The sequence below is a fragment of the Fringilla coelebs genome (assembly GCF_963513975.1).
Source record: "Fringilla coelebs genome assembly, chromosome: 20".
Taxonomy (NCBI): Eukaryota; Metazoa; Chordata; class Aves; order Passeriformes; family Fringillidae; genus Fringilla; species Fringilla coelebs.
In genome coordinates this window covers 4541254-4567149 of record NC_140046.1, presented here as the reverse complement: position 1 = coordinate 4567149, position 25896 = coordinate 4541254, and the positions used below count along the sequence as shown (strand labels likewise).

The 25896-nt window shown below is 45.2% G+C and overlaps 1 protein-coding gene across 1 annotated transcript; it reads left to right on the top strand.

Moving 5' to 3' along the window:
* Positions 1–1149: 1149 nt before the first annotated feature.
* SLC13A2 (solute carrier family 13 member 2) lies at positions 1150–13426 on the top strand (the record flags this gene model as incomplete). The annotated part of the gene is made up of 12 exons (XM_084218861.1): positions 1150–1251; positions 4261–4389; positions 4718–4854; positions 6289–6509; positions 7347–7524; positions 7733–7855; positions 8788–9009; positions 9127–9224; positions 9816–9937; positions 11428–11589; positions 12423–12560; positions 13295–13426. The coding sequence occupies 12 exons, from the start codon at positions 1150–1152 to the stop codon at positions 13424–13426; spliced, it is 1764 nt and encodes a 587-aa protein (XP_084074987.1).
* Between the last annotated feature and the right edge of the window lie 12470 nt (positions 13427–25896).

The window sequence follows — 25896 nt, the reverse complement described above, 5'->3', positions numbered from 1 at the left end:
AGGAACAGCAGAAGCTTTTTGTGGAGCTGACATCAGATGACCTGGTGGCTGTGCTTCCCTTGGTCTCTCTCAAGTAAGCTATAAACAGCACCAAGATAATTTATAGCAATCAAATGGAAATGTTATCACCATTAGCTGGGGGATGGACCTGGATGATCTAATAAAGCCATCAATGTGGCATTAATAAGGAATTACCCTTTGAACTTAATTTCTTTATTTTATTAGTATTTTATTATTACTTTTATTAATTTATTACCCTCTGGATTTAAAATGTTTTGTACTATTCCTGTTAAGGTATAGAATCCAGTGATTCACAGCTTGTATTTTGGGAGCTGCCTGTAACTGGGACAAGAATCACTGCCAATTTCCCTGTAGCACCTTTTCTTCTTCATTTCCCCCCCCAACCCCAATACACCCTGCAAGTTCCCAAAGCTGTGCCTATAAACCTGCAAGATCAAAAATGTGGAAAAAAAAAATTAAAATAGCCCAGTGTTTGCAAAGAGATCCCCTGTAGCCAAGTCTTTCCCAATCTACTGAGACCTCAGGTAGGGTCTGCCTGTCCCTTTTTGTTTGGGGACTTGATGTGACAGCAGCTCTGCCCAGTGGGTTTTGCTACCCAAAGTGAATTTCTCAGTGAACAAACATAAACATCATAAACAATTGTGTTTATATAACGTTTTACACTGGCTTTTCTAATCCCTGCATTTGAGCATTACAGATGCCATTTTCAGTGCTCCCCCATATTTTTTGAAAATTGAAATTATTTTTCAGCCTGTTTTGGAGGGAGCAGTTTCTTTTTTTTTTAATAGGAGGAAGAAGAGCACCTATTCAAAGAGGGCATTATTAGAGACCAAATCATTAATATTATGCTTTTAAAAGTGTAGGTCATGCTTTCAAAAACCCGCTTGCTCCACAAGGAATTAATTCTCTGATAGATTTATCACCTCTCTACAAGATTCTCCTCAGAAAGTTCCTGCTCTGACACTCTTTCACTGTCTCCTCCCTTCTTTGTTCGCTTCCTTCTTTCTCCGATTACAGTTCCAAAAACAACACCCAATCTCCCGAGGTCAATGGTTAATATTCCCTGGTGTTTATATAGGCTCCAGGAGCAGATTCCAGGCTGTTCAGCACTGGGCCAGCTCCAGCACCATGGCTTTCTCCTGGCAGGCAGTGCTGGCCTGCAGGAAATACCTCATCATCGTCCTGGTACCCCTCCTGTTTCTCCCTCTGCCTCTGGCTCTGCCCACCAAGGTAAGGAATTTTTAAAATTCAGTTTCAAAGCCTCCACGTCTCAGAGCTGCTCTTTTCGACGGTGAAGAGGTTTGTTTTTTCTCAGAGCACCTGCATCTGCTGCTTGGAGATCTCTCTTTTCTTTTTTTATTGAGTATATTGGGGCAATAAAACAGCAGTGAGTGGGGCATAGATGGATGAGGAGCTACATCTGTGGTTGCATCTTCTGGAGGAACACTCAGTGACCTAAAGAGATTTTGTGACTCTTGCTTTGCATCTGGCTGATTGGGAAAAGGACTTTCTATCAGGACTTTCTATGCTCAAGATATTTGTATGAACCTAGAGCTCAATTGCAATCCCCCTTTTCATTTTCTAAGTGTTCTTCTTTTATTTTTTTCCTCGTTGTCACTGCTGCTTTGAACGAGGCATTTTCAGACAGACAAGGCATTCTGACACATGAGGGAAAAATAACATGCATTTCAGTTTTGCTTTAACTTTTTCCCTGTAAGAATCTTCCCAAACAAGGATTTTAAATTTAAAACACCAAGTTCTGGAAGACACCAGGCTCAGGGCTCCTTCAGGAGAAGTTGGGTAAGGATCTGCAGTGCTTGGGTTGGTTTTTCTGGGGTGTTGATCAATTAGAGAGCTGTGAGCTGACAGACTCCCAGTCTTCTGCTGCTTCTCCACTGCCTCTTGCACTCCCAACCTCCTCATGCAGAAAGTTCTGATCTCTGCTCTCTCATTACAACCCCAGCACCACGAAATCATCCCAGACTGCCCCTCCTGTCCCTTCTCTTTGGACACCAAATCCTAACTCTTCCCTCTGGTCTCTGCCTCCCAGTCCCTGCTGGTTCCCAATTTAGGCTCCTCCAAGTTCCATTCTCCAACCCTTCCCTGCCTCTCCCAAGGCTCTGTCCTCCTCACAGCTCTGAGTGTGGCAGGTGGGCAGGTGTGGCCTCTCATTCTCTCACTAGGTAAATAAAATAGTTGGAGTTATTACTTAAAAGCTCACCAGGAAGTGAAAACAACCAAGAAAAATAAGAAGAATCTTTTTTCTTTTTTCTTTTTTTTTTTTTTTTTGCTAGTTAACGTTCAGTAGGCAAAGGAGTCACTGGAGTGAGGAGAGATCAGGATCAGGAAAGTTCTAGGGAGACAGAGAGTGATTTTTTTTTTTTTTTTTTTTGTCCTGAGGCCATGAGTTCAAACTCACTTACTGGAGGCATTGTTACATACAGTGAGTCCTTGGAGCTACCAGTGCAGTGATTTGGCAGTCTTGGTTCAGTTGCTCTTTGAAAATGACTCTCTCTGGTTTCTACGCAGTCAGCAACATGACAAAAATAGAAAATGTCCTGGATCTTTCCCCTTGCCACTTCAGGAAACCTTGGAGAAGGGGTTTTTGGGGTTAAGTGGTGCACTGTGCCACTGCTGAGCAGGAAAAGCTGGTGCCTCTTCACACAGTGGTGTCAGCCAGCAGCTACAGGGTGGAATTTCACATTTTTTCTATTCTGTTCATCTATTAACCTGCCCTAAGATGACATAGTGCTGGACACTGAGCTATTCTAATTGAGGGCAAACAATGCTGAAAATCTTGCTTAAAGGCAGAAGAGTGTCCTTACAGGGTGGCTGGCTTTGGGAAAACCCTTTTTCCCAGCTTTGCCTGGGAGCCTGTTCACAGCAGGATGGAAGATGATGGCATTGTGCCCATGAGATACATCCCAAAGCTCTGCCAGGGCCTCTCAAAAGGCACCCATCTGTGTCTTTTAACAACAAACATGGAGAAAAAGGATTGTCAAAAGGGCAAATTGCTCTCAGTGATCAGTGGGATGAATAATTAAGGTTCTTAATGCTCTCGTTCATAAATATGGCTCAAAAAGGAATATTTTAGTATCTTTGGGAATCTCTCAGACTTACTCCTCTGGCTGCTTTGATAATTCACACCTTGATTGCTGTCTTCTTCTTTCCTCCAGACTGCTCAGCTCCCTGCTCATCCTTTCCACACCACGTTCAGAATTCCTGAGCGTGTTCCCAAGCATCTCAAATCCAATCCTGCCACCCATCATTCCAGCTCCTGGCTTTAATCCTCTGTGATCCGACCTCCAAAAGCATCACTACAGTTTCATTCACACTGAGCAGTACATTTTAGTGGGCATCCTTTATCCAAGACCACACATCCGTGGTTTTCTTCCTTTGGCTTTGGTGTCTCCCATAATTCTGCAAGTTCCAAAACACAGAAGGCACCAAAACCTCCTCTTGCATTCTGTCCCAGCCCAACCAAATGCCACTGCTGTGACAAGTTTGAATCTTTTCAGTGTGCAGGGACTGGCCTAAACATTTTTACATGAAATTTGGAGTGGTTTTCCAAAGCAGAACTAAATCAAGGTTTCCCCAGAGAAGGAGTGACACGAAGCAGGGCGTCTCACTTTCCTCAAGCAAACAGGACAAAGTCAGTGGAAGCTGAAATGATCTGTGACCAGTCTGCCAGTAAGCCTTTCAAAGTCTCTACTAAGCTAAAAATCCAGTGAGAAGTTATAAAAGTATTTCCAGAACAAGGAGCCCAGGCTGCTGGAATTGGCTGTGGCTCAGCTGGGCCATGACCTGAAGCCGGTGCAAAAACAGGTGGAGAAGCCTTGGCTGGATCAGCAACTGATTCTCCAACTCAAGGACATCAATACAGAATACAACACCATCAGCACAATCAGAAGATCAGAATATAACACCATCAGCACAATCAAGAAGCCTATTCAGTGATTTCCAGTCCCTTATCATGAAAGGTCCAAAGTCACCCATGCTTCTTTTCCCCTGTGCTATTTTTGCCTCGTTTGCTCCTCAGAGTTCTGATGAGGTTGCTGCACAGTTTGACATTTGATTAGGATCTGCATAGGTCAGAGGCTGGATGGGAGAGAAGCACAGGAAATAACCTTTTCTCTAATCCCTTTATCAGCCAGTGGGGGTAATTAGGAGGCCTTGGCTTTGGGAGAAGCCCCAGGCTGGATGTTCAGCGTGTTCTGATCGCTGTCCCTTCCCTGGCAGGAGGCACTCTGTGGCTATGTGATCATTGTCATGGCACTGTTCTGGTGCACAGAAGCCCTGCCCTTGGCTGTCACAGCTCTGCTGCCCGTCCTGCTGTTCCCCCTGATGAATATCATGGATTCAACAACAGTAAGAGATCTTGTTCCATGCGTTAATCAGTGCTTTTATTCTGGGATTGTTCCCCAGGATTATATGATGGCCACCATTATATTTCTATTATTGATAGTATTATTATTTTATTTTAACTTTATTGTTATTATTCTCTGTCTTCTCCATGGACTAGAACTTGCATGAGCCCAGACTGAGCTCTGGGTGGAGCTGCTAATCTGAAACCAAAGCAAATTCCCCATTCAGATGCAACCCAGAGTTACTCCCTGCTAATGCCATGAAAATAAACTCCCTCAGAAAATGTCCCCCTCCCTTGTGACTCCTCCCTCTCCCATCTCCCACCTCACAGGTCTGTCAGGAGTACCTCAAGGACACCAACATGCTCTTTTTGGGGGGCCTGGTGATGGCCATTGCCATCGAGACCTGGAACCTGCACAAGCGAGTGGCTCTGAGGGTGCTGCTGATCACTGGAGTCAGGCCAGCCCTGTGAGTGACAGCGCTGGGAACGCTGGGGGGGGAGGATTTTATGGCATCAGACCCCATCTCTGATGGGAAGCTGCAAATCTTGCCCTGCAAATGCTTTCCTGCAGCCCAGCTGAGTTAGTGCCTGAGCAAGCCTTGCAAATGTTGAGGTGTTACACACCTGGTGTGTCTTTATTTTATTTTATTTTATTTTATTTTATTTTATTTTATTTTATTTTATTTTATTTTATTTTATTTTATTTTATTTTATTTTATACTTTTATTTTATATTTTATTTTAATCTTATTTTATATTTTATTTTATTTTATTTTTATTATTTAATTTTATATTTTAAAATTTATTTTATTTTATTTTTATTTTTAAATTTTATTTTATTTTTATTATTTTATTTTATTTTATATTTTAAAATTTATTTTATTTTTATTACTTTATTTTGTGTATTTTTATTATTTTATTTTATTTTAATTTAATTTAATTTTATATTTTATTTTATTTTATTTTATTTTATTTTATTTTATTTTATTTTATTTTATTTTATTTTATTTTATTTTATTTTATTTTATTTTTTTAATTCCAAAACGCTTTTAGGTGGAGAAATAGAGAATCAATGATGGAAAGAGAAGGATGCTGCCAGGCTGGGCCAGGAGCACAGTCAGGAAAAACCACAGCAGGAACACAGAGAACATGGACTCTGTGCCTGCTGCTGCCTGCACAGGGAAGAGAAAATATGAGGATGCTTGTTTGGAAAACAACAAATGTTTTCCAGACTAGAACTTTAAGCTATGCACAGGCTGCACCACCCTGTTTAATCAGTTTCAGCTCATAAGAGGGAATACTGAAGGAAATTACAAAGCAATAGAATAAAAATGCATACAAGATAAACCCCTTTTCATCTGATATATAATCTACATCTCATCTAAAGAATAATTTTGAGACAAATAACAGAGTAATACTGAAATGAGGATTAGAATTTTAGATGAGTCAGAAGAGAATCTTAAATAATAGAGGTGGGATAAAATAACAAGAGGGGGAAAAAAAGAGATGATCTTCCTTATGGCTTAAACTGATTGCCATTTGGGATCAAATTCAGCTTGCAATCCCTCTTCAAAATCTATCATCATGCCTTAACGTGTGTCCTGAGAAATGCCTTCCTGAGAATGATGTGGGACAAGCAGGATCTGACTGGATAAACTGCTCGCTCCAACCCACCAGCTTCCACTTCCTTAGCCATAAGAATGTAAAAAAAAATGGTTGAAAAAGAAAAAATTGCTGTTAAATCTTAACTGGGTGGCTCACAGAGCAAACCAGGGCGGGAGGAAATGCTGGGTGGGGACTGCTGAGCGTTCTCCAAACCCAGCACTTGCAGCTTTGTAATCAAAATGAAGACCATTGCAAGGCTGAGTTCTGACCCAGCTTTCCCAAACCTTCCCATTCCAGACTCCTGATGGGTTTCATGGTGGTGACAGCTTTCCTGTCCATGTGGATCAGCAACACAGCCACCACTGCCATGATGGTGCCCATAGCACAGGCAGTGATGGAGCAGCTGCACAAGTCAGAAGCAGAGTCTGGCACCCCTGGCCAAGGGTCTGAGCACACCAACAAAGCCTTTGAGCTGCAGGAAAAGTCACCTGACAGCTTCAAAGAGCCAGAGGAAAAAGGTGAATGGGTTGGGGGGTGGTAAATCCTGAAATAAAACTGTCCCCAAAGCATCCTGACTGCAGCACACAGCCCTGATGAGGCTCTTCCATGAAGCAGACAAACCCCAAATTTTTATTATTGTTGTTATTATCCTGACTTGGCTGAAGTCAAAACAAAAATACAAAAAAGGTTGTAACTACTCAACAGACTGACCAAAAGTACAAACTCTCCACTAGGGGAAGCCTTTATATCAGGCTTGCTATTTCCCTGCAGATTTATGACAGTTCAATTGTTATCTACTGTGTGACTTATCCTATAATAGAGGATTCCCAAGGTAAAATTTCTGGCCTATTTCCAGCTGGGAGGTTAGGGATTAAAAAGATCTTTCTAATCCAAAGGTACACAATCAAGCAGCAATATCTCTTTACCAGCTGTCTTGCCCTCTCCCCATTTTTGGGGTGATTCCAGAGTTTCTGAGCATAACTCTCAGTGCCAGCAGACAGAAGTTCCTTTTAGCCCAGCTCCTCCAGCTCTGTTACAATTCTCTGAATTCTTGCCTCACTCCCCTGCATGTGCAGCTCAGACCTTGGCCTCATTCACAAGGAAGTGCCAGCAGCAGGTTCAAACCTTAGCACACGTTTCAAATTCCCCTCTGAAGAACTGCTCTGTGTCCAGGCAGCCAGTGAAAATGGGCAGAAGATCAAGAAAATTAACAATGCCAGCCTTAAAATGAGGAACTTTGGCTCCTTCAGCTTTGAATCCATTGTGTCCTAGCCTTGAAATATTAAATTATGCAGTCCCAAAGCCTTTTCCTGTCCAATACAGCTCCTGCAGCTCTTCTGTTCCTTGGGATCTAGGTAACTCTCATGTCCTGATAGTCGAGGAGGAGAGAAAGAGAAATGAAGAGATGGAGAAGAAACACTTGAAGCTGTCCAAGGGAATGTCCCTCTGTATTTGTTACTCATCCAGCATCGGGGGGATCGCCACTCTGACTGGGACAACCCCAAATCTGGTGCTGCAAGGACAAGTCAATGAGTAAGTCTGGGATTAAACACCCTCCAAACCGCAGCGTCCTGCTCCAGCTGGCTCCCGGGCAGCACAGAGAAGGAAAACGCCACTTTGCTTGGGAAGTGAGCTTCTCTCCCTCCATGGGCCCTGCAGAACCTCCCCTTCCCTGGCTCACTAATGAAGGACAGAAGAGAGTGTGGAATTTTGGGTGCTAACAGCCACCTGCCTTTTGCAGCATCTACCAAGGCAACGGCGGCATCATCAACTTCGCCTCCTGGTTCTCCTTCGCCTTCCCCACCATGCTGCTGCTGCTGATTCTGGCCTGGATTTGGCTGCAGATCCTCTACCTGGGCTTCAAGTGAGTACCCTGAGCCCCTGCCATGCCCTGGGGGGCTCTGACAGGGCTTGTCCAGCACCAGTGACCCTTTTATTGAGGAGAAAAATCACACAGCAGGCGGCAAAGTCCTGGCACACCACGGGGAGCAGAACATGCTCTGGGTGCCTGTTGAAATTCTGCAGTTTTTCCTTTGAGGAATGTGATTAAATCCCAGCTGAATGTGCCCTGCAGGTGACACCAGGGAGCTCTGAGTGCTGGTGGCCCGTTCTGCAGCATTGCTGCCGTGTCCCGGCAGATTGCTGCGCTCCAGAGCAGGAAATTGATTTCTACAGGGAGCTGTAAATGCCTCTGTGACCAGGCTTGCTTCAGACCTGCAGGATTAGTTCTGGGCTGGCTCTGGAGCAGATCACCCCACACAGCCAGCCTGCATTTCCTGCCTGCTCAATACTCAGATTTTCACGTTTGTGTTACCCCAACCTCCCTCGTGTTACGTGGAATGAGTGCTGCAACGCCTGAAATGCTTTTTTCACCTTTATAATTTTCTGTTATTTTAAAAAGCTTGGCAAGTCTTCCCAGTAAAGTGATCAAACAGCCTTGTCAATCCCATTTACATTGTCCTGGTCCAGTGGAAGGTGTCCCTGCCCATTCATTGGAATTTAGAGTCTCCTCCAACACAAACCATTCTGTGATTCTGCAATTTTTTTTCCTCACATGCCCAGATATCTCACTCCTTTACATTTAAGTAATGAGCTTTTAGGGACGAGATCATCTTGTCTTTCTGGTCATCTTGTCAAGACATGCAGCTCCTACTCCCCATGGCTGCAATTACAATACATTTAATTTCAATATTCATATATAAATACATAGAAAGACATTATGATTGAGTATAAAATCTGGATTCTTACTGGATACCTGGCAAATTCCTCTGATGTTTCTCATCCATTTTCTTCCAGTTTTAAGAAGAATTTTGGTTGTGGTGCCAGTCCTGCTGCCAAGGCTAAGGAGCGACAGGCCTATGAAATCATCAAGGAAGAGAGCAAGAAACTGGGCAAAATGAACTTTGCAGAAATAGAAGTTTCAATCCTCTTCGTTCTCCTGGTGGTGTTGTGGTTTACCAGAGAACCTGGGTTCATCCCAGGCTGGGCAACAGTTCTCTTCAACAAAGACAATACAAGGTATTCTCTATCCCCTTCTCCTCCTCACTTTGAATAAAAAGGGATTTTATCCAGCTGAAATCACAGCTAATGTTCTGATATACCCAACAACCCGAATTCCTGCCTGCTCTCCTGCAGCTATGTCACTGATGCCACAGTCGCCCTCTTCATCTCAATGCTGCTCTTCATCCTCCCTTCTGGCTTTTCCAACCAGGACAGAGACCAAGAGCAAACAGGTGAGTCACTGAAGCACCAAAAATCAACTGTCTGAACAGGTATGTGGGAAATGTTCACATTTGGGGTTCACAAAGGAAATTTCAAATATTAAGTAACGCTTCAAACTGCTCTCCCAGCTGCGTGCTTTAGGTTTGGCAAAGCACATATGGCATAAAATTCTCTGTTTCTCATCATTTTATTAGGAAACTAATCAACTAATCAGGAACTCATCAACTAATCAGTTTCTGATCAGCTGATTAGGAAACTCTTATCCCAGCAGTGTTCCTGCCCCAGTTATTCCCATTTGTAGAGGATTCCAAGCTGGAATCTTCAGGAGGGAACACACAGGGCTGCTGCCACACCTTCAGCTCACCCTTCCCTGCCTCCTCCTGAGCTTCTTGGGGCAGCAAAGATCATTCATTAGAGCTTTTGCAAGTCAATTTTAAAACCTTTGGCGCTGGCGCTCCCGGCGTTTGCTCCGGGGGACAATTCCAGAGTCTGCTGACAGAAGGGATTCCTGGCGTGCAGACCGAGCTCCCACCTCCCACCCAGAAGTTCTCCCTTTCTCTGGAGGTTTTTGTGGCCTCACAAAATCTCTTTCTGGGTTCCAGGGGACAGGGTGAGGTTCCGTGCCCCTCCGCCGCTGCTGGACTGGAAGGTGGTGCAGGAGAAGATGCCGTGGAACATCGTCTTCCTGCTGGGAGGGGGCTTTGCCTTGGCCAAGGGCAGCGAGGTAACACCCCTCAGCTCACCTGGGATCCGTGCTTCCCCAGCTGGTTGTAGCCATATTTTATGGAAATTCCTTTCTTTAGGATTTTTCCTCCTGAGAAGCTGAGAGGCCTCAGGAACAGAACATGAACAATGATTCTCTGCTGCTGTGGGATGCAGCAGGTGGATCTGGGATTGGTCTCATGTGATTATTTCCAATTAATGGCCAGTCACTGTCTCAGTCAGAGACAAACCTTTTGTTATTCATTTTCTTTCTCCATTCTTAGCCATCCTTCTGATGAAATCCTTCCTTCTATTCTTTTAGTACAGTTTTTAATATAATATCTATCATAAAATAATAAACCAAGCCTTCTGAACATGGAGTCAGCTTTCCCCTCCCCTCCCTCATCCTGTGACCCCTGTGATCGTTGTCACAGCTGGTTCCTTTCCCGCCTTGCTCTTCTTGCTCTCCCGGGACACAAGAGGGCACACCGGGAGCATCAAACGCTCCTTCCCCAGCTCCTGGCACCGGGACCGTCCTTGGGCTGCTGGCATCGCATCCTGCTGCTTCCCCGTGCCAAGGGCAGCACCACTGGCTGTGCTTCTAGAAAAGGGACTCACTGAGAAACTGCCCCCAACACATTAAAGGTTCTTTTCAATAAAATGGAATTGCTGCAGACAGCACGATGAGGTGATTTACCCAGGAGGGGTCTCCAAAGTATTTCAAACCAAGGATTTAAATTCAGCTATTAAAAGAGAAATGTAGAGCTGGCTAGAGAAGCTTCAGGTCCAGGGCCACACATTATTTTTCAGTAATGATTTAAGTGATGGAACAGACAATCCATTTATTAAATCTATAGACAATAAACAAATTCTAAAAGGCTTCAAGTAATACTATTTTGGAATTCAAAGATCAACATTAAAATGAAAAAGTACATGTCTGGAAAAGGAAACATTTAGGAAATCACTTTAATTTATCCTAGAATAATTAACCAAATACACAAAGGCTGCTGCAGAAAGCCCAGAATGAGACAGGGAGGATGCTGCTACTTCCCTGTGCCTGACAAGGATGAAGGGTGTGAAAAGATCCAGACAGTTATCAAGATCTCAGACAATGTGATGAAATGACATTAAATCACTACAGCATCTGATAAGATATATATATATAAATATTTAAGGAAATTTATTCAAATGCCTTTGCTTTTGTGAAAAAAAAGCACCTCAAATATTGATCATGTACAAGTAATGATCTGAAGAGAGAAAAAAATTTTTGCTGTCAATAATCCACTATAAATGCAGCATCTCTTACTTTCCAGTTCCTTGGATGGGAAACAATGTTGGTGTTTTTTGTTTGACTGAGTGGACATTCCAGTCTGTGAGCCCTGGCTGTGTTTTCCTGCAGTTTGCAGGAGAGCTGCTCTGAGAAGGGAGGGCTGAATTGGCATGAGAACTGCAACAGAACCCTGGTGTGGCTCTTCCCTCTCCAACCTGGCCTCCCTCTCTGCTCTGCTGCAGGAATCTGGCCTGTCTGCATGGCTGGGCACCAAGCTGACCCCTCTGCAGAGCATCCCCCACCCAGCCATCGCCTTCCTCCTGTGCCTCCTCATCGCCACCTTCACCGAGTGCACCAGCAACGTGGCCACCACCACCCTCTTCCTCCCCATTCTGGCTTCTATGGTGAGTCCCAGCACCTCAAAACTCTCTTGGTAAGGACAGATTCCAGCTCCCCAGTTGCCAGAACCATCTGGCAAAGCCAAGCTCTGGTTCCTGTATCCCATCAGGGGCGCCAGACCTGAAACCAAAACCCGTGTGTGCACATAGGAGCACACACTGTGCTGAGCTCAAACCTTTCTGAAACCATTGCTGGGGAAAAGCAAAGGGATTAAATTCATATGAAGACTTTGCCTTCTGGCCTGAGCATGAGGTCACTGCCAGCTGTACTTGTTTTTTCCAATTTGTTCTGCGCGGAGAACAGCAGCGGCGTTTCCTTGCCTGCAACATTCCTTGAGTGTATTTCACCCCCACCAAGGCCTTGCAGAAGTCTCTGAAGGTGATAGCATGACCTAATTCAGACTTCTGCATTTCCACAGGAGATTCCTGCTGCTGGGGCAGACGGAGTTCTGCAAACTGAAAAGCTGGTTCCAGACAGAAACTGGAATGAGCTCCTCCAAATGTTTTTGCATAGGTCACAGACTCCAGCCAGCCCCTAAACCAAAGCTCTCACCTCCAGAGCTTCACCTGCCTCCTCTGATAATTTAATTTTGTTCTTAGCCAACTCAAAGCCAGGGTTTAGAGCTGAATATAAGCATTATTTATCCATTTACACAAAGCCCTGACCACAAAATCAATTCTTGCATTTGCTGCGTAAAGATGCTGGAAGTGTCTAAAGCAGCCCCAAAATAAGAGTGGCTGCAGTGCTTGGGGAGGAATGAGCCCTCTGACATGGACAAACACAACCTGTGCATTTCTGGGTGTCAAACCCACCACCTCTGCTCTCTTTTTGTGCACAGGCTGAAGCAATTTGCCTCAACCCTCTCTATGTCATGCTGCCCTGCACACTCTCTGCATCGCTGGCCTTCATGCTCCCCGTGGCAACTCCTCCCAATGCCATTGTCTTCTCCTATGGACAGCTCAGGGTTATCGATATGGTGAGGAAAAAAACAAACAAACAAACAAACAACACTTTTTTTCCAGAATTTTCACCCCCAGGTTTGATCTTTCCTTTTCCTAATGCTGGTTCCTCTTGGGGGAGCGTTAGAAAAGTCGGCGTGCCCGGCTCATGTCAGGTGGAAAGATGTGTGTGCATCAATAAAGGGTCACACTGTCTCTAATGCACTCTGAGAATCTTAGAAAGGTGCTAATGAGCCTTCAAAGAACAGCCAGGGCTGTTCTATAATATAAAAAAATATAAAAAAGGTTTTATAATAAGAGCTGTCGATGTCTAACTGCTTGAAAAACCCAAATGTAGAGCATGGGGGTGTCCAAGGGCCCTGTCACCTGGGCAGTCCTTCTGCAGGGACAGGGAGCAGCCAGGCACGTCTCACTGGGTGTCCTGACTGCCTCAAGAAGTCACTAAAGATGCAAGGACAGCAGTGCCATGTCTCTTGGTAACTTTCCTAACTTATAATTGATCCAAGAAGAAGCCCAAATTATATTAGAGAGAAAAACCAGGTCAGAGGAGAAGTGGATTAAAGGATTTGGGGACTTGTAGTTTTAAGAGTTTTATCCAATGGAAACCTTTCCCTTTATACAAATTATATTTGTGAAGAAAACCAACCTAAATATAATTTGGAATCAAACCATGCAAAACCTCCTAACCATCAAGGAAGGGAAAAAAAAGTGCTCAGGGCTGCTAAACAACCCTACTCTTTCCTAATTCTAGGCCAAAGCTGGGTTTGTACTGAACATCCTGGGAGTCCTGACCATCACCCTGGCCATCAACACCTGGGCTTCATCCTTGTTCCAGCTGCAGACCTTCCCCTCGTGGGCCAACAGGACAGGGACCTGCCTGTGAGCTGGGCAGGGGACAGAGCCAGCACTGCTCCTGTCAGAGCTCTCACCCACTTTGGGGCTTTGGAGAAAAGCCTGTTCTGTGCAAAAGGACAAGCAAAACCCTCCCCATGCTCACAGCAGGGAAATTGCCTGGCTGCTGCTGGGTCCTGTCCCCCCAGCAGGAGGAGGAGGCGATTTTTGGCTTTCCAGCCCTCCCACCTTTAGGTTTTCTGCCTCTGCAGGGGTGTTTGCCCCCAGTGCTTTTCCAGTGAGTCTGAAATCTGCAGCAAGAAAAAAAATAAGAGAGGTGTGAATAGGGAAAAGGGAGGAGAGAGACTCTGAGCTGCTGATTTGGTGCACAGGTCTGTGCACAGCTCTCCACCTGCACATGTGTGAACGCTCGAGGTGTACATGATTGTTGTGTATTCTGTGGGCACTGACAGCCAGCTGTGTGTTGTGTGATCACAGGAAAATCACTGTCAGCCCCTCCTGTTTTGAAATATATTTATTTGCAGTCCCTTTGTTAGGAATGTAAAAGATGAATTTTCTCCCAGGATGTGCTCCCTGGTGTTATTTATGCCAGATTAGAGCCTGCAAGTTCATGGTAAGACCTTTCCTTGAAAAGGAGAGAATCCCTGTGTCCTAAAATATGTATGATTGAATTAAAGTGTTTTTTTAATGTACCCCTGTGTTATAGAGGTTTTTTTTTTTAATTATAAATCACTGCTTCTGTCTTCCAGGTATCAACTGCTTGTCCATGTTCTCACTTACAATATCTTTAAATAATCAGAGAAATCAGCATAGCTGATTTTCTCTTATCTTGAAAGTAGTAATTATGTTGTTATTATTACTGAGTCAATTTTTCTTGGACTGTGCAGCCCAAGATTTTCCTTTGTAAAAGCCCATTATGTAATGCTGTTCCATATCTCATCCCCATTCTGCTGCAGCTGACTTTCAGTGGCAGATAAATTCCTAATGACCAAACTGAAAAATGTCCAAAGGCCCTTTGCCAAAACCATCTCCTGGTGCCATAAATGAGGTTGGGTTCAGGCAGAGCAGTTGCTCAATGGGTGCCCTGGAGTTTGCTCTGAAACCTTTGTTCTGTTGTTACCTGCTTCAGTTGTGCACAAAGTGCATTTCTGAAATCCCACTCTGGTGGGATCTCCCCTCTGGCTCCATGAGGGAATTTCACTCTAAAACAGTATGTTCTCCTCAAAATCTTTCTTTTTTCTTTCTCTAATTATTAGAAAGAAAGAAAAGAATTATTAACCCTAATTATTAGGAGATGAGGGGGCAGTGTGCAGTGTAATTTTGATTCAGAAAACATCCAAATTCACTGAGTTGCAGCAGATTTTTTTTCCAGTCCCAAAGATCCAGATAATTCTGGTGTCTGCTGGTCATTAATTCCTCAGCACTGATGGTTCCAGTGGCTGTGGAAATCACTGTCTTGCAAAGAACAGCCTGGTGTTAATCCTCCTGTGGCTCTGACAGAGTTTTAATTTGCTGTGAGATAGAGATCCAGCAGAATATCCACAGCTCCAGAGGGAAAGGCATTTATTCTCTGCTGCTAATGAGCTCCTGGGTAACAGATTTCAATCACATAACGACTGGCTCAGGTCACTGCTGCACCTCTCTCCTTTCCCTTTGAGTTTGCCTCTACCAAATAACCCCCAAATCTCTCTAAATATTTTCATTACTCTGCTCACCCTCTGTCTGAGGACTTAAAAATGCCAAACTGGAGCGGATGATTTGCTGAGAGCCTCTCCCTGCCTTTGTCTCCAGCATCAGGGCAGTGTGCTCTGCTTTTGTTTGCTTTTTGTTTTCTTTGAAATTCTCCTGTAGACTTTACATGTCCTCCTGAATTACTGCTTAGCTCAGCAGGAAAGGTGGAATTCTTATAACATTTCCCATTGGCCTCTCCTTCCAGCCCTTTTAAAACCCTGCTGTGGCTCTTTGAAGTCTTTTCTATTAGTCCACATTATTCAGAGGCTGTGGTGTGCACAAAGAACCTGCAGGAGCACAGGTGCAATCTTTATGCCAATCTCCAGAAGAAAGCAGGGAGACATCAGGGAGCAGAGGGTGTCATGGGGCCAAGGAATAAATTTTGGGTGCTCCACCTCCATCAGCAGGGCTGAGCATGGATTCACAGATTTGTCTGCAGTGGGAGTCACTCAGAGGGGGGGAAAATGCCCAAATTCCAGAAAAAATGGGGGTGAAAGTCTGGAGGAGAGGGAAGGGAAGGGAAGGGAAGGGAAGGGGAAGGGGAAGGGGAAGGGGAAGGGGAAGGGGTAGGGGAAGGGGAAGGGGAAGGGAAGAGAAGAGAAGAGAAGAGAAGAGAAGAGAAGAGAAGAGAAGAGAAGAGAAGAGAAGAGAAGAGAAGAGAAGAGAAGAGAAGAGAAGAGAAGAGAAGAGAAGAGAAGAGAAGAGAAGAGAAGAGAAGAGAAGAGAAGAGAAGAGAAGAGAAGAGAAGAGAAGAGAAGAGAAGAGCAAACAGGACACAAGGAGAACTGAGAATTCCATGACCAGTTTCCACCTTGCATTTTAGTGGCACTGGGCACTGCAGTGCCTTGGGTGTGTCTGAGCTCAGGACCAGTTGAGGTACAGCTAAATATAGTGTGCTTGTGCAAAAACCAGTAACACTATTAAAAATTTTCATAATTTTCTACGCAAAGCAGGTAGAAAGTGTTCCTAAGCCCCATTATTACCCGGATCACCTTTGAAGGGTGGCTCCCCATTATGTTTCCAGATATTGCCCTCAAGGAGTGGCTCCATTTCCCATTGTGAGATCAAATTTCACAATCTGCTGCGAAACTGCCTGCTCAGCACCTGCTGTGCTCAGCTGGGATTCCCACTGCAGCTCCTCTGACACCAAGGCTGCTTTTCCACGAGTGATAAATTTGGCAGCGAGGAGGGGAACCTGTGTCCTTTTTTTTTTTGCCTGCCTTGGCCTAAAAACTGCTCTTCAAAACCACAAAAGACAGGATTCCAGCCGTGAGTAAGCGGGTGACTCGGAGTCACCTCCTCATTCTCCCTGGAGTACGGAGCTGTCCTGCCTTGCCTGGCACACACACAGGGCTCTGCAGGCACACACACGCACTCTGAGGGAGCAGGGAGGCTCTGCCCTGCTCCAAACACTCCATTTCTGTGACCACACCATAAAAGATGACGGTTTCTGGGCAGGCTCCTGAAAAATTGCTTACATTTGGGAAAGAAAGCCGGCCGTAAACACCTCGGCAGCAATTTGTAAAGTGGCATGGGAGTGATGCAAGGGTCACTGAAATCATAAACAGAATTAACAGGACACATGGCAATTTGAAAGCTAAACCAGGGTGAAGCCAGCACATCTTTCTAATCCTCAAATTGCTTCGGAGAAACCAAAAATTTGCTCGCAGTCACTTAAGAGGTATTAAAATGAGACTCGTTGCACAGCGCTGACATCTTGAAATGTGTCAGGAGGTACAGCTCAATTCCTAAACTTTCATTAAAAATAAAAGTAAATAAACAAAAACTACTTGGGAGGACGCTTCATCCTAAAATGGACATGAAATAATTCTCAGAAAGGTGAAAATCATTTCCAGCAAACAAACAGAAACATGAGGTTCTGTGTTTTATTCAGTAATCAGCAGCATGAGGGTAACTGTGGACCTTTCTCCAGGAGCTGTAAAAGCTGCTCCTCTCGTGTCCTTGGGGAAATTCCTGCCTTGGAGAACTATGGCATGTTGGCAGCTGGGTGCATCTCCAGCCCTCTCTCCATTTGTGTTTTATTTTAGGAATACAACTCTCTGCTCTCAACCAGCCCACTGGATTTGGTGCTTGCCAAAGCAGAAACAGAGTTTAAACCCTCTGCAATGATGAATAACTAAAGAACAGACAGCAGAAACACGAGGACTTAAGAAATACCTAACCTGAAATCATCCAGGAATTTCACAACCCTCCATTTTTTTTTTTAATTAATTTTTTTTTTTTTCCAACATGGGACCAATAAAACTATTTACAACTTGATTCACTGAACTTTATGGCTTGAGTTAGTAATGAGCAAGGTGCCAAAGTCTGGAAATGAAGTGGTTTGGATGTACTAATCACCTGGTGTCCAAACTAACAACTGTTTAATGGAACTTAATCACTACTGTCAATGCTGGGTATTTTCTCCTATTAAGGAAACATTTGGTATTATTTATCCTTTAATCATATTAAGACACCGAAACCAGGCAGGTGCCATGCAGGAGGTGCAGGTTCCCTCCCCAGTGTCACCTCCTGCTGCAGACACTGCCCAGGGTCCCCAAATCCAGGCCAAACCCCTGGGCTGGCGTTGATTTTCCTTGGAAAACTCCCTGGAAAAGGAATGGAACAAGGGAACACTTCTCAAAAGCAATGCAGGGCAGCAGAGTCATACATTTAATAAAATTTATGAAAATTGTCCAAAGGGGGGAAAAAAAAATCAAAACAGCAAAACCAAATGAACTTGGAAATAGAGAAGGAACAGAATGATTAATTCAAGGGTTCAACACATTTATTTTTATGGATCAGACCAGATTCAGCTGCTTCAAGGCTCAGATGTTGGATGGCTGTCTGAGGTATTTGTGATCTAACAATGAGTCACAACTACTTTTAGTTGCCACTGCACCTGAAATATTCACTAGAATTAGTTAGACCATCAGAAACTTGCTCTGCTTCCAATTGATACCTTTCAGATGATTTCAGGTCCTGAAATCATCTGGATCTCAGGAATGAAAGCCAGAAATTTCATTTTCCAGGAACGAAATGGGAAAAAATTCCAGGAATTTCCTCACTTCCCTTGATCCCTGTCCAGTCCATGGGGAGAAGAGCAATTCCAAGTTTTCCCCACCTAGGACCTCCCATTCTTTGGAAGGGAATTTCAGTCATTTCCCAATTCAGAAACCCAATTTCAGCAATCTTGCTGATCCTTGTTCCTTTCCATCCAGCACAGGCAGAAGTGCTCGGGGTTGCCCATGACAATAAAGTGCATTTTTATGGAATTGCAGAATGGGAGACCAGCAGGGTGGGTGCAGAGTGTTCCAGTTAGCTGCACCAGGATCCCCAGTTAGGACTCTGGCTGGTCTGGGGCAGCAAGTGACTGCACAAGGAAAGCCACACTTCCCCTTTTTGCTCCAGGACTCTCCTGATGAGACTTGCCAGAAAGCTGAAAAAGGATCCTCTTTCTTTGCTCTGTCACCTGGAGGGAGCCTGAGCTCCCCTCCTTGCTCTTTCCTCTGGCAATGTCATTGCTGCTACATGAAACCTGCACTCATCAATCACCTCCTGCATCCCAGCTGACACAGCTGGACAAGGGCAGCCTCCCCACACCTGGGATTTTGCTTTTCAGACCTCAGCAAGGGCTCTGAGAGCTGCAAGTGGCACGGGAGAAAGAGCAGTCCCGCCAGATTCCCTGGGAATAACCCAAAATAACCTTTGTGATTCCTTCAGAGTCGTGTTTTTATCAGCCAGGCTCTGTGGCAGAGAGCAGCACCAGCAGGGTTAGTTCTGAGGACTTTCAGGGGGTAGATATTGCAGTTTTCCCCACCCCAGTTATTGGCAGAAATCACAGCCAGAGCTCCCTGGATGGTCACAGCAGGTTGGGGAGTGGGACAGTAGAAACAAGCAGCAATTTCGTGCATTATCTGTGAATTGGAGATGCTCTGGCTGTTGGTGGGTTCCATGGTGCAAAATGAATTCCTGAAATGAATTCAGAAAAGGCTGAGGCAGAGCTGCCAGAGGGGCAGGCTCTGACTGAATCCTGGCTCAGAAACCAAAAGTGAGCACAGGGGGTGTGGAAGTGCAGGAGTTCACACTGTAAGCTTTTGTAATTTGGCAGAGATACTGTAAAGAAAAAAAAAACCCAAACCAAAACACGCAGCTTATTAGCCTAGAAGAAAAATCTTTGCTGTGTTTACACAGTAACCACACACCTGTATCTCAGAAATATGAGACAAGTGATGGGGAAAGGGGAGGGCACTGACATCTTTATTTTCCTCTACACCAGGTGCAGTCTGTAATATCTTTGCAGCCTCTATTTTGACTCAGTGCCACTGTTGGCCTCCTGTACCTGCTGAACAGCCCCTGCAGGGAGTGACTCCAAAACATGCCCATGCTCCCTGCTCCAGCAGGATCTGCTCTTTCCTGGAGCCCTGGCGGGTGCAGCCAAACCCTGAACCCATCCCAGCCCAGCTCCAGCTCCTGCAAGTCACAGAAACACAAAAACACTCAATTTTCTACTGAATTATTCTATTGATTTGTTTTTCTTACAGGACATTCCTAATTTTCTGGTGCTGTCAGTCGATGTCCCGTTTTTACGAGATAAAAATGCGGCATTAAGGCAACTTGTCCTGTCACAATAAAACATCAGGGTAGGGGACAGAGCTGAAGAGTGTCCCACCTCCTTAACTCCTCACACCAAGGTACAACCCAGTAAAATCCATTTGCATTAATTACAGCAAATTTGTGTGTCTGGTTTTACTGAATAGGATTTTTTTGATATTGTTGGGCAAGCGGAGAAGGAAAGAGGGGTATATATGAAAAGGAGAAGGAAAGAGGGGTATATAGGAAAAGGAGAAGGAAAGAGGGGCATATATGAAAAAGAGAAGGAAAGAGGGGTATATAGGAAAAGGAGAAGGAAAGAGGGGTATATAGGAAAAGGAGAAGGAAAGAGGGGTATATAGGAAAAGGAGAAGGAAAGAGGGGTATATATGAAAAGAATAAATCAATTTTTTCATCAGAATAAATTTATTTTTGTGATGAGAATGACAGGGAGAGCTGCTTTGTGCTTGTTGAGACAGCAGCCACGTGAGTAACAGCAAGGCAGCTGCTGCTGCAGCGCTGATGGAACCCAAACCTGGAGTGATGGAGCTGTTTGGCTTGGCAAGGACCTCTAGGATCACCCAGTCCAACCTCACCCAGCACTGCCAAAGCCACCACAGCCCTGTCCCCAGGGGCCACATCCCCACTCTGGGCAATCCCCAGGGATGGTGGCTCCACCGCTGGAGAGGATTTCTCCTGAGATCCAATCTGGCTGAGGCCACTGATGGAGATGTGAACCCCAGTGCTGAGCCAGGCCAGCAGGGAAGGGCTGTGACCCCATTCCCCACCCTTCCCTGGGCTCAGCCACTGCTCCTCCAGCAGTGCAGCCGTCCCAGCCGTGAGTTTCCCCAGGAGAATCCTGTGGGAAGCGGTGTCAGAGCCGCTCCTGACAGCCTGACCCTGGCAGGAGGAGATCAGGTTGGTCAGGCAGGACCTGCCCGGGGTGGATCTCTGCCAGGTGAGCTCCATCACCTGCTGCCCCATCCCTGCCACGTGCTGCCATTCCAGAGGGGCTGCCCCACAGCCTCTCCTGGCACCCAGGCACCTCTGCCATGCCCTGGATTCCCCTCCAGATTTGGTTTTTTTTGGAGGTGGGTGTCACATTTGCTGACCTCCAGCCGGCTCCACTCAGGCTGGGGCAGGGTGGGAAGGGGCTCAGGGAGCATTCCCAGCAGCTCAGGGAGCATTCCCAGCTGGATTCTCAGTGTCCTTGTGTGGATCCAGCTTCCTCCTCATCTGTTGTCACTGGGCTTCCCTCTACAAACAGGAGGGAGAATCTCCTCTGCTCCTCCTCTGATGTTTATAGGAACAGTTTTATTGCCTTTTACTGCAGTGGTCAGATGAAGTTCTGGCTGGACTTTGGCCCTTCCAGTTATTGTCAGCTGGGCTACTGAAACCATCATTTCTCTGTTGCTTTTGAATTCACTTCTTCTCTTCAGTTGGCAGTGTAACATGGAATCATCCAGGATTCACTGGATAAACCCTGTGAAACTGCTTTAAGGCAGTGGATTTTGCCACACAATACCAGGGGAGTGCAAAAGGCAGGAATGACCCAATTTATCATGGAATAATGGAGTGTTTGAGGCTAAAACCATTAAAAACCATCTCATTCCAGCACCCTGCCATGGGCAGGGACACCTTTCACTAGATCAGGGTTTTATGAACTGCTCTGCACAGGTAGCAGTGGGTGGAACTGGACTGGGCTGCTCCAGAGGGATATTAAGGCATTGCACCAGCACAGAGTATTTATATCATTTTTATGTCTTTAATCTGACTGCATGCAACCCCACAGAGCAGAGAAAGTCAAATCTCTATGTTCAGGAACCCAGATCTTCATTGGGAAAGGGGTGTTTAATATTCTTAGGCAGTGATTAACGTGAACTCTGAGTTTATAAATATGATGAGTCTTTAATTTGCACAACAAGTAGAGTAATAAAGATTAGAGGAAAGAACTTGAGAGGGAGGGAGGGAGGGAGAGAAATCTCCATATCTAACCTAGGCTGCTAACACAGCTCTAATTACAATTGGTCTCACAACAAAATCTTTCAGGAGTCAGGATGTTTCAACTGAAGATTTGAAAATAACCAGCACACCACATGAGTGCAGGGAATTATCCAGCACACACAACAGCAGAGCACCTGGTTTTCCTTTCAGTCTCACCCAGGTTATTTTTTCATCATGAAAGAAGTACCTGCATCTTTGGCTGTTGTAAAAATATCATGCATGGCACCACCTGCCAGACTAATAACAATAATTAGAAATGTAATAAACTGTTCATTGGCAAGGGAACAAATTGTCTTATCCTTTGAAAGTCACACTGGCCCGGGGCAATTCCTCACAGACATTCGCCACTGATGTCACAAGAGCCAGAGTGAAAAGCAGTGCAGAAAAACAACTGAGGATGGCAATGAGAAAGGGAAAAAAAAAAAAAAAACACTGACAAAGACGTTTCAGCAGTGTGGAGTAGGTGCAGAGTATTCCCATCTCACTGAATAAACCATTGAAAACTCGGGGCTTACAGAGGGAGAACTGATCCTGCTCTTCCTCAGGAGCTGCAAAACACTTGTTTTAAGCTGAAACATTTCTAACTGGATTTAGAATGGAAACCTCAGGGTTGCAGTTACTTCCTTTTTATCCTCCTTGGGTCTTTTCATCTTTTGTAGAATGATTTTTCATAAAATAATTAGGATCTTTCACAGCATGCTTTGCACTGAATACCTTCTGGAGTGGATTACTCTGACTCGTGTATCTCACACACTTAATTTTAAATCTGGCAATCTGAGATCAATATTTCATTCTAACTGAAGCTCCTTTAAGTGCTGAAGCAATCTTAGTTTGGCTGCCAGATAGGAATTAATGGCCTGCTGAGGATTTTTACCTCCCATTACAACTCTCCATTTGAACAGACAAGATTTCACATTGCCTGTTTTCTAAGAGTGTGTTTAAAATCATCCTCAGCCATAAAAATGTGGTTTCATATTTTCATGACCTTAACAACACCTCTGCCCCTTCCTCCATACAATGTTTTAGCTCTAAAAAAACTAATTGTCAGCCTCTAAAATGTAAAAGGCATTCAGAATTCTGTCAGCATTAAACATTTGCCTCCCTCATCCATCTCCTGGACTGAACAGCCAGCAGGTCCACGCTCACAGAGGACTGAAGAGAAGAAAATCAAGTTATAAACGCTGCCTAAGCACTTCTTTCTGAGGCTTCTGATGATTTCACAGTCCCAGTAAGTCATCTAGGAGGGGCCCATGCCAGGCAGCAGCCTGCTTTTGTTCTTTGCTTTGTACTCAGAAGGGAGGGACATTGCTGAGGTACAACTCTCTGGGCATTTACGTGATTCACTCCTTCTCTCATTGAATCATTTTCTCATTTTTAAGATAATACCTCTGGGATGATTTCAGTGGCCGTTTGAGGAAGCACAGAGTTTTTGTGTTCTCCACTGTTGGGGGTGAAGGGGAAGATGGAGATGGTCCAAAAAAGTTGGGAAAATGGTTTGGACAGGGTGGGGAGAGCCTGGGAATTCTGGTTATTGACCTGATGGCTCCAAAGTCCTGAACTCAGGAGCTGGGAGCTCAGCTCAAAGCCTGACCACAGGCAGCTCTAACTCCATAACCTTCCTGCTGAACGTGCTGCTGATTTCCCTAAACCCAGGCTCTGCTCTAGTCTGCCTCAAATAATTCATCCCAGGCTGTGTTGGCATCACAACTGCTCAGGAAAACCCAAGTGTGTCAGTGCTTTCCAACCTCCCAGGCCAGCTCTTCCCAGTCCTCCTCTCTGTTTCAAATTCAATAAAATCATGGCTGGTGGGATTTGAGAGAGCACCTCGGAGGGGTGGATCACACAGCTGCCTGTCCTGCAGGAGCTCCCAAAAATTCACATTTCAGCCTGGGTAATGTTTGGAGTGAGATGATCTTTAAGGCCCCTTAAACCCAAACCATCCTGGGACCCTGGGATTGGAGTTTACCAATTGGAGTTTCCTAAACCAGCCATTTCTGCACTAAAACCCAGCTCTGCTGATGCATCCCTGTTTCTCCCACTGATGCTTTGGAGATCTTGGGAAAAACATTCCCCCAGATTCCATGGAAGTGGAGAAACACAAAAAGGGTGTGCATGTGTTGGCACTGGCTGCTCATGGAGCAGTCGGGAACATCCAAGCACACACTCCAAGAGGGAAAGAAGACAGACCAGTTGTTCTGGTTATTAGGCATGGTTAAGGGGCTAAAAAAAAAAAAAATAGAAAAGAAAAGAAACACCAAACCAACACACACACACACACACGTTTCTGCCAAGCCAGTTATAAGAAGATAATCATGTGCTAGCCTAAGCCTCTGGCAGGAGTAAAACACTGTTAGCTGTCTTCTAGCTGGCTAAATATTAATCATCCTGTTTAGAACCAATCATGTCACTAACTGGAGAGAAACTTGGGTAAAGGTTGTGGTGCCAAGAGGGTTTAGTGTTTTATATCTGAAGGATTCCCTGACTTCTACAGAAAATATGTTGAGCGAGGCAAAATCCAGAGCAATATTCCTGAATTCATGATTTTTTAGGAGGATCTGCAAGCTGAGGATGTGGAGAGGAACTCCAGCAATTAAAACAAGATTCTCTTCTGCTGCTGTAGGGGAGCAGTGTCAGAGCACAGGGTTTCACCTGGGGTTGTGAAGTGCAGTGAATTTGCAAACATTTTCATCTGAACCACGGAGCAGCATCTCATTCACAAACTAATTCTGCTTCTGAGCTCTGCCACAGCTCCAGAGATGAGGCTGTGTGTTCACCACAGAGCATCAGCAAGGAGGAGCAGAAAAAAAACCAAATCCAAGAACAAAAAGCTGGGCATTACTGGGGGAAGGTGTGGGTTATCCAACACCTCTGAAATCCCCATTCAGCCTAAAAGAAATGGAAAATAAAAAGAGCAGGCAGCAAGCCTTAGAAACAACAGAATGAAGTCATGGATGAGTGATCATTTCCCTGCTCATGCCTGGGCACTAAGTGGCCAAACCTGCATGACAAATTCCGAGTCAGGAGTGTGACAGGAGTGGGCTGGGAGGACTCATGTGGTTCAAAGGTCTCCCTTGGAGATCCATCCACATGTCCTGGAAACTCCCACAGCCCCTCAGGGCCTTAAAACCAGGATGCAGCAGCATCCTGCTCTGGATCTCTGTGCTCTGACCTTCAGAAGGTCCTGTTTGGATGGAGGAGCTGGAGAGACAGAGGGACAGCCCCTCCAGGGTCAGCAGCTCTGCCTTGTGGCTTTGGCCACATTCTCCTGCAGCCCTGGCTGTGACACCCATCCAGATCCCAGCTCTGGCAGCTGGGGGAAGGCAGGATCCCTCCTTCCCTTGCCCTGCCACCAAAACTCCCCCGACAGCCCAGCTCTGTGGTGTTGGGAAGAGCCAAAAAGGCAGGAGGGAGCCATGAGACCAAACAAACACAGACAGCCTGCCAAGCTACCACTCATCCAGCAGCTGCAGGCTAGGAAAGCCTGCTCCCTCTCTGTTAACCTTGTAATAAAAAAATAAAAAGGGGAAAAAAATCACAAAAGGCTTTTTCTGTCAACAAAAAAGGGAAAGTTGACAGAATGCTGCCAGCTCTTCACTAACTCTCTGTGAGGAGAGGAGAAGGTTTGGGATCTGTCACAGGGCATCCCAACCTGGTTCTGAGGTCTGAAATTCTGTGTTTCTACAGTGATCAGCTCCGAGGAGGAACAGGAATTCCTCCCTGAGGACAGGGGAAGGATCCAGCTCCAGCTGCTCTGGCACAACGCAGGGTCCTGCTACTGAACATGGAAGGACCAAATAACTCAGCACAAAAACAAACCTGTGAGGGCAATCAGGGATTATTGCTCCCAATTATTAGCCCCATCTCTGCCTCTCTTTAATTAATTACCTCCCTTCTGCACTGAAAGCTAAGAACAGCCTTGTCGAAAATGCAAAGCAAAGCCCAGTGCTGGTGACAGAGTGCCTGGAGCACGTGTCAGGATCACCTTGCTGAATTCCACCTGGAGCAGAAAGGCACAGAGTCAAGTCTAACAGCATCCTGAGCTCGGCCTCCTCTCCAAAATGACACAATAACACCTTGCAGGGGCTGCCACACTGCTCCTCGTGCTGTGCAGTGTGGGCAGCACTAAATCACCCGTCAGGAAATGATATTTTGCCTGTAATGATGGTTCTTTGT